The 9,207-nt window shown below is 41.8% G+C and overlaps 1 protein-coding gene across 1 annotated transcript in view; it reads left to right on the top strand.

Moving 5' to 3' along the window:
* The window catches only part of LOC118417546 (glycine receptor subunit alpha-2-like), a 14,967-nt gene extending 6,165 nt beyond the window's left edge, over nt 1–8,802 (top strand). The window contains exons 3-9 of the mRNA XM_035823136.1: nt 2,389–2,600; nt 3,082–3,164; nt 5,437–5,589; nt 6,061–6,231; nt 6,529–6,663; nt 7,118–7,338; nt 8,169–8,802. Coding sequence (XP_035679029.1) covers nt 2,389–2,600; nt 3,082–3,164; nt 5,437–5,589; nt 6,061–6,231; nt 6,529–6,663; nt 7,118–7,338; nt 8,169–8,354 — 1,161 coding nt within the window. The 3' untranslated portion in view covers nt 8,355–8,802. The remainder of the gene's footprint in view (nt 1–2,388; nt 2,601–3,081; nt 3,165–5,436; nt 5,590–6,060; nt 6,232–6,528; nt 6,664–7,117; nt 7,339–8,168) is intronic.
* Nucleotides 8,803–9,207: the final 405 nt, after the last annotated feature.

Genomic DNA, 9,207 nt, shown 5'->3' with positions numbered 1-9,207 from the left:
GAGTATACTCTTAGATACGATATGCCACGCCACGAACAGTGTATATAAATGTCATACACCCCCCCCCCCCCTCTCTCTCTCTCTCTCTCTTTAATGGGATACCACAAAGGGATACTTTGCCATTGTTCCCTTTGTAGTCTAACAAAATCTATTGTAGTCGGTACTGGGCATATATGCATAGCCATGTTCAGATATCACCATCATGAATGATACTAAACGTTTGGACATTCCATCATACCAGCAATATCTGTCTTCCATTATGTAAATTGGCCCTCTGCACAGTCGCATACAGAACAGCAATAAAGTACTGTAGTTAAAACATGATTTCCAACTATCATTAATTTTGATGTCTTGATAGTGAGGTGGAACTACTTATCATGTAAGAATTAATCTAAGTTTGCTGGTATTCCATTACATACCGTTATGTTATGTTAAACATTGTCTTTCTTCATTTTTAATGCCTAATGTCTTGTTTGTGAGGTGGAACTTCTTATCATGTAACAATTCATCTAAGTTTGCTGGTTTTCCTTCACGTTAAGCATAGTCTTTCCTAATTTTCAATGCCTAATATGCCCACTAAGTATCCGTTAAGACGGCTAATATGTCTTCATTTGGACGTTTGTTCTTCGTCGTGTTGACCTTTGGTCTCCATTGGGATATTACCAGCCCCTAGTGACATGAAATGTTGACCCTTGTCCCGCGGAAAACTCATCATGATCCGTCACTGTCCAAACGGATAAGGCAACAGCCGTGGACACAGCAGGGTGTCATACAAGTATGAAATGTTCGCCCACACTTGGTAGTATAGAAGTCCAATTCCAAATGCTGAAAAGTTAAAGACCCTAATCGTTTCATTAGAACTTTTAGATGATCCCCATTAGTGGCAATGAATTTCCCCCTTGGTTCCACTTAAGAGGCTTATTCTGATAGCCTATACACATTAGCTGTTTGTCACCTGCAGTGCTCTGCTGTAATGTTAGTATAAAGAGGACCGTGTGGCCGGTTGCGGTATCTTTACTGAGATGATGAATCACCCTGTTAGGTGATGGACTTATCGATGCAAAATTGCCTAAATGGCCCTTTTCCTGTGTTGCAGAATTACTATATGAGCTGGGTCTTTTTAATGGAAAGCACATACAAATCAAATTGTAAATGTACATTTGGTATTTAGATGTGATTGTTAATGTGTAATTGATTGGAACAGTAATTGAAGACTATTTGGCTATGGTCATTTGATTGCTCCATTAGGCCACACTAAGAATGATTGATCATAGTCCAATAGTTATATTTACTTAGAGAATCGGGTCAATCATTGAAAACACAGGGCGCACTCTTCTCTTAGACTAATGAACGTCACAAAGAAAGATGAATTGGACAGAAGGTGTTATTGTAGTTTGGGTTTTGGAGTTTTTCTGTCATTGCAACAATCGATCATGCATCTCAATAATTGTATTTATATTTGGGAAAAGGTTCATATTGAAAAACATTAACCAACCACTTGTTGTTAATGGGCTTAGAATGAGAAGGTGATGAATACATGGATACGCTGCGACTGAGGGTGTGAATGCTCGGTTAAATAGTCTACATAAAAGTGACAATCGTTAATTATCATTAGCATATAATCGTAATCTCCAACTAAACCTCTAAGGGGGCAGCACAGTATTCATGGGCCAAACGATACCCAATTGACCCCTGCTGTTTGACCCATGGATACCGTAGACCTGTACCCAGAGATTTACAAAATCGATGAAACCAACACCTCAAGACAGTATCTGACGATTTAAAAATCAACAATGTGTCGCTATCACCATGACTGAAATTTAAGGATAGCTAATGTATATAGTTGCTTCTTTATGTATCCATATGAATAGTTGGGATTAAGAATTCGTCATAAATGAGATGTAAATATACTTTTGGCACATAATTTACATTCATAGTGTCATCAGGACGCGTGCATTGCTATCGTTAAGTACATGAAGTACGTCAAAAAGCAGTTACTCAAGCAACTGGATATGATTTTGTGTGTAACGGTAAATCAAGAAGATTTTCTCTGTAACAACAGGTATGCAGTTACTACAGTTATCACTGCTGATAGATGTCGTGAAGCCCCTACGACCACTGAGGTTACGGGCTATGAGTGAGTGAGTGAGTGAGTGAGTGAGTGAGTGAGTGAGTGAGTGAGTGAGTGAGTGAGTGAGTGAGTGAGTGAGTGAGTGAGTGAGTGAGTGAGTGAGTGAGTGAGTGAGTGAGTGAGTGAGTGAGTGAGTGAGTGAGTGAGTGAGTGAGTGAGTGAGTGAGTGAGTGAGTGAGTGAGTGAATGGGTGAGTGATGCAGTTACTAACGTTTTATTGTGGAGCTACTTTAATGACTTCATGTTTATGTCTGTAGGATTTCGAGGTTAGCCTTCAGGTGGCCCAGGAGTGGCGGGACCATCGGCTGGCTAACCTGACGCAGAACACCTGGCTTCCCGTGGACTCGGGTGTGCAGGTGTGGAAACCTCACGTGGACTTCGCCAACACCAAGTCTCTGGACATCGCCACCGCAGAGGAGGAGACCACCATGTGGGTGTCACGGGAAGGCGTGGTCAACCTGATTGTCAGGTGAGGTCTGAGAAGAGCCAAATGTGTTATGCGGCCAATAGCACAAATTAGAGTACTAAAGATATCCGTTTTCGTGTAAGTTCATCTGTGACGGTAGTCAACATCATGTTACAATATAAAGTTTTAAAAAAACTTTATATTTGTGCACAAAATAAAGCGCTTAACAACAAGCCTTTGATCAGTTATCTGATCCTTATCAAGGTGAAATGACCCAAAGCCTATGTCACACATCCAGACGTCACGTCAGCAAAGGGTCAAAGGTGTTTGGAAGTCGGTAGATTCAAAGGTGTTTGGATATCTATTTTGGTTTCGAAGAAACAAGGGACTTTGATGAAAGTTTGAAAGTTATACACCCAGTCTGATGGTCCATCAAAGAACATTTAAGAGAATTCAATCACTACAACTGAATAAAATTTGGATATTACTTCTAGACGTTTCCACTGACATCTAAAGCTGCTTAAGACGATGTGTTTTCTTCCAGGTACGACATCAAGGCTTCCTGTCAGATGTCTCTCCACGCCTTCCCGATGGACCAGCAGACCTGCCACATCAGACTGGACGGATGTATGTACATTCAATTTGTTTCTTAATCACCAAAAACTTCATAGACTACTTGCTTGATAACCCGTACTTTCTTAATAACCCAATACCAGCTAAGTGACACAGGGCAATTTTCTTGTCATTGCTAATGATACTAAGTATATAGAGCGCACTGATTGGCCTTTTGTTCACGAAACTTAACAGGATAATGCTGGAAACGTCTCATTATCTTTATCCAATGAATCGAAGAAAATTACCTTAATAGTTGGCAAAATAGGCCGAAAAGTGGAGGGTAATACCTCTTTATGGCAATCTTGAAGGATGTTCTTAATGAGATATGCCGTGTTGCTGCATTATGTCTCATAAAATTGTCTTAAGTGCAATTGATGTATCCCAGTTGGAAGTGTAGATGAATTACTCGTTAACAGTTTAAAAGGCTAACATTGCTGTGACGAGTTCTAAACAGAACTTCCAGTCACACATGGTCGCTCACCGGGGTCCGCGAGATTTAAGTTTCCAGACTATAGTCACATTTAATTGTGCTCAATCCCCTAAAGCAAGTTATTAGTTTTCGTCCCATTCTGTGTCAAATAACGTTAATAGTCCGTGTTTTCAGGTACGGGGACTTGGTTGACAGCCTTCGTACTTTAATTCTGCTTAATGCCAAAAGTAACCACCAGTTAGTTTGATTAGTGCACCCGATTAACGCGTAGGGCCATCTCTTTCCAATTTTGCAACTTAGGTAACGCTAAATGTTAAAATACAAATCTAATTCGACCGCATGCGTCACAATTCCTTTCATATGAATGCAGCAAAGTAAAGTTATAGAAAGCTACAGAACTCTCATGATTTGCTAGAACGAAAAACTAGCGGGACATCCCTGAGCTGATAAAATGCATTGAATCCAACTTCAAGACAGTCTTGTGGTGGAAATCATCAACTGGGCTCATCCGTCTCGAAAGTTTGGCGAAACAAATTCGTTTGACAGCAGCTGTATGCAGCAGCATTCTTAGCCTTTATGGCTCTTCATGGTGAATGTCACGCACGCCAAGGAAAAACACCCACTGCTCTTGACAGCGATATGTCTGCCATTCCTATCTGCAGTTGATGACACTCGTATTGTGTGGGGGTTGCCTTCATTGATGACGATGTACCTGTCATTTCCGATACTGCTATCCACTCTCAGTTTAAGTTATAACTATATAACGCTATAGCGGAAATAACTGCAAAATCATACGTCTTGTCGTATAGCGACATGGGCAATTTTTCTATTCCCATTAAAGATAGTACTGATTGGCTTTATGTTCACAAAGCCTAACAGGATTATGCTGGAAACGTATCACTGCCTTTATCCAATGCAGAGTAAATGAGTCAAAGAAAATGACCTAATTTTTTGTTCGCAAATTGGGTCGAAAAATGGAGGGATTTGCGACTTTATAGTTTTCTTGAATTGGAGTTTTTGATGAGATATGCCATGTTGACAGCTGTATCATATCACATGGAATTGTCGTAAAAGTAACTGTTGTCTCCCAGCGGGATGTGTACTCTAGATTCCTGGACAGAACCAACGGCAACATCGTGCTAGATAAAATACTCGTTGACAGTTTTAAAGAAACTTTGTGTTGTAGTCTTCTTACGAGTTTAAAACAGAACTTCCAGCCACACCTAATCGCTCACCAGGGTCCGCGAGATTTAATTTTCCAGATTATCATCAAAATCAATTGTGCCAAGTCCCTTAAAGCAAGTAATTGGTTTTCGTCCCATAACGTTAATTTTCCGTGTTTGCAGGTACGGGGACTTGGTTGACAGCCTTCGTACTTTAGTGCTGCTTAATGCCAAAAGTAACCGCCAGTTAGTTTGATTAGTGCACCAGATTAACGCGTAGGGCCATCTGTTACTAATTTAGCCACTTAGGTAATGCTAAATATTTAAGTACAAACCCAAGTCGACCGCATGCGTCACAATCCCTTTCATCTGAATGCAGCAAAGTAACTTAATAGAAAGCAACATAACTTTTGGCAAATTGATTTTTTAGAAAGAAAAGCTAGTGTGACATCCCTGAGCTAAAACAAATGCCATGAATTCTACTTCAAGACAGTCTTGTGGTGAAAATCATCAACTGGGCTCATCCGTCTCGAAAGTTTGGCGATAACAGGATTGTGAAACAAATTCGTTTGACAGCAGCTGTATGCAGCGGTGACATTCTTAGCCTTTATGGATCTTTATGGTGAATGTCACGCCAAGGAAAAACACCCACTGTTCTTGACAGCCTTATGCCTGTCATTTCTCTCTGCAGTTGATGACACTCGTCTCGTGTGGGGGTTACCTTCATTGATGACGATGAACACAGTACCTGTCATTTCCGATGCGACTGCCTTCCACTCTCAGTTCAAGTTAGCGGGAATAACTGCAAAATCCTACGTCACGTCGTTTCTACCATCTGTCCCTGGTAAGCCACCATTTGCTTTTTCACCAGAAAAAATGAGCAGTTCTTGCATGTCTCCAGGCAGATCCCCATTGCCATCCATCTCCCATCCTGTTTAACCTCGTTAAAGATAATGCAGGGCAACATAGGCTTGCAATACTCTAGGCATGGAACATAAAGTATCTGGAGTAAAGATCACCGAAAAGGTCATCAGTAAGTGGATCAGGACTTGCTTTTTTGCACTTATCTGATCAGGGTACATGTTACTGGTGATTGACCGTTGATGAGCTATGCGGCATGGAAAATTGAATGTTTATTATGTGGCGACACAAACATTTACGGTGTATTAAGCTATATTGGCCTTCCCTGGTGGTGTTAACGGCTACTTACACGACCTAAAAAGGTGGATTTTACCATGCATATTATCACAGTTATGTGATCTACATGATGATATGTCCAGTGAATCTAACTGCAACACGTGCTTGAATATCCCAGGTAAAGGTTGCACGTTCTCCGAACAAACTTGTGACTACGCCGACTCGGACGCCTGCCAAACCAACACGAAGCTGTGCGCGGATGATGCCGGGTCAGAGGAGTGTGATAACTGCCTGTACTACACTGGCATCTGTGGGAACGTCACAAAACCGTGTGATCTGTTAGGAAAAGGTTAGTGGCTTAACTGTATCGAGACCAACTTTCTTAAGTTTAGTTCCAAGGCTAGACTCCACGCTAGGTTTGTGTTGACGCACGTGGGCTTCTATGACTTTCTACATATATACCTGCAAACGTTACTATTTGCACGCTCTTTAGCTCAAGTCAAGTCAAAGCTCAATGACAATGAATGATGCACTATTTTTTGCTATGATCAGAAATCAAAGCCAAATACCACTTTCTTAATGATTCAGCTATTTCACATCTGTACTCAGTCTGTTTCCTTGTCTCACACATTGGTACATCTCACAGGTGATAAAAGCACATACACATCGTTAGAGATCCAGTTCCACCTGTCGAGAAGGTTTGCCTACCATCTCATGCAGATGTACGTGCCCTCCACCTTCATCGTCATCATGTCATGGCTCTCTTTCTGGATTGAGATCGGTAAGTGTACTTTCAATAACAATAATTAACGTTAATCAGACATAAACCAAACCAAGGTGTTGATTCCATCATTAAATACATCGGAATGAATTTGGGGTGTACAATTTGGTAGCATTAAGACATATGCATAATTTCAATCATAGAACTAACGGGGTCTGGCACCAGGAGACCATAATGAATGTTGTTGATCGATCAGAAAAAAACACAGAAATCAATAATTTGACTATTCGTCAGAGATACTTAGATGCCTTCCTCCCCTTTCTGCACATTGTTACATAGTCATAATACACCTGTTCCCCAACTAGATCTCTTTTGCTTATCAATTCACAGCTAGGATATAAAAAATATTTCCAACAAGATTTCTCAACAGACACAGGATGGTTGTCTGAAACGACTGACCGTTTCCAAACCCATATCCACTTGAGTAACTGACGATTTGTCCTCTTGGTACCAGGTGCAGTTCCAGCCCGAGTCTGCCTCGGCGTCCTCACAGTCCTGACCATGACCACGCAGAGCTCACGCAGCCACGCCATGCAGGAGGTCTCTTACGTCAGAGCTATCGACATCTGGATTGTTGCCTGTCAACTATTTGTCTTCACGGCTTTAGTTGAATACGCCGTAACATACAGATGGTGGCTTACAGAAAACAAGGGCAGACGTATCATCATCGACATGGTTTGTAACAATTTTTGTCTTTCTTTTTGTCCAAAGAAAGTATCGTAGAATAAAAGTAGTTGTCACCAAGATCTATACAGTGCCAGTAAGAGGCGTCATTTCCAGATGTGACTAGCCTGGGTACCATCCGATTTCTACCGGAGCTCCTTACACTCGCTACCCTAAAACTATTTTGAAATCGGATGGTACCCAGGCCATCCGACAGGTTGTTAGCGGTTATATAACCTTATCAGCAGTAGGAACGAAGTATCAAACTGCCACGTGTATCCGCTATCACGATAACTGCCTGTACTGCACTGGAATCTGTGGGAACGTCACAAAGCCGTGCGAGCTGTTGGGGAAAGGTTAGTGGCTTTACTGTCTCGGCCTGTATTGTCCTAGCCTGGAGTCCAAATTTGTTAGGTTTAGTTCCAAGCCTGGACTCCACGCTAGGTCTATGTTGACGCACGTGGGCTTCTATGACTCTCTAAATGTATACCTGCAAACGTTACTATTTGCGCACTATTTAGCTCAAGTCAAGTCAAAGCTCAATATCAATGAATGAGGCACTGATTTGTTATCAGGGCTGTTATACTGGCTATATCATACATATCTTCATCTCTTTAACGTCGGACAATGTTACAGAAGAACAATACTGTTACAACCCACTAGCACTTGTACGCTACATGGACCACGTCATAAATACTTTTGATTTCCCATCAGTTCAGTGCCTCAGTTCGGGACTGATGCTACATCTACTAATTTAAACAAAACAGTAACTGTTAGACTTTATCAATAACAATATGATCTTCTCATTCCATTTTTCGTACTTGATACCCTTCCATTTACAGGAGGATAAGCCGACCGAGAACGGCGCGTCACCAGAGCACCAGCCAATAGAAATCAGTGGCAAATGCGACAGCTGCAACTTCGTGCCCACCGCTGCCCAGAACATCGACCGCGTCTGCAGGATGGTGTTTCCTTCATTGTTCGTCATATTCAACATCACGTATTGGACCGTCTATCTGTCAGCGTAGCCAGCACGACACAGGAGCACCGGGTGCCTGGAGAGACATCAAAATGTCACCAATAACTCTTCGGCATGTTCGTCGGCAACGTTTTGAGTTGTATGATGATGATTCAACTATATCATTGTTGTAATTTGGACAGAATCACATACAAGAGTCGCTACTGATTGAGTTATGAATGCCAGAAACTCAGTTTCCCTCTGACATCAAGCCATGCTCCCGTGCGGAAGCCTTTATTCTGAGGTCGATGTCTTCACCAAGGAGCCAGGCGTTACCGGATTCGCAGGATGTTAGATATTGTGCTCAGCCCAAGGACGTGAACAGCTCAAGGAGGTCAAACTCGTTAAGGTTGTTTTTGTGCCTATGGTACTTTTTAACAACGCTTTTTTGGTCTATGATACAACTTACCATACGTGCAAAGTGCGGGCGACTGTGTGCATCAAACTTTGGACTTGAAAGCCACATGCATTTGGGATACCTCCCCCCCCCCCCCCGACGAGTACACCGGAAGAGTCATCTTAAATTTGATACTGAAGGACTACTCGACGTAAAGAAAGAAAGATATGTAAGGAAAAGCAATATCCAAGGAAAATATCATCATCATCATCATCCGGGCGTGCTGGTTGCACGGATGGCCATGACTCTCTTCCTCCATAGTTACGACCTAATACTTGATGATAGGTGGTAGAAACTTAATGCATCAATCTGAACAATATTTGGTGATATCAAACGCCTTGAGACGCACTCTCTGCATGGACTGACGCACAAAGGTATATTTCTAACCCAGTGTCTGTACATAAAGATACTCATTGTACTCTGTAGAAGTACAGATACATGACATTTGTAAGTTTACCTATACACC

This window comes from Branchiostoma floridae, chromosome 6 (assembly GCF_000003815.2).
Source record: "Branchiostoma floridae strain S238N-H82 chromosome 6, Bfl_VNyyK, whole genome shotgun sequence".
Lineage (NCBI taxonomy): Eukaryota > Metazoa > Chordata > Leptocardii > Amphioxiformes > Branchiostomatidae > Branchiostoma > Branchiostoma floridae.
This window is presented reverse-complemented; position numbering and strand designations above follow the sequence as displayed.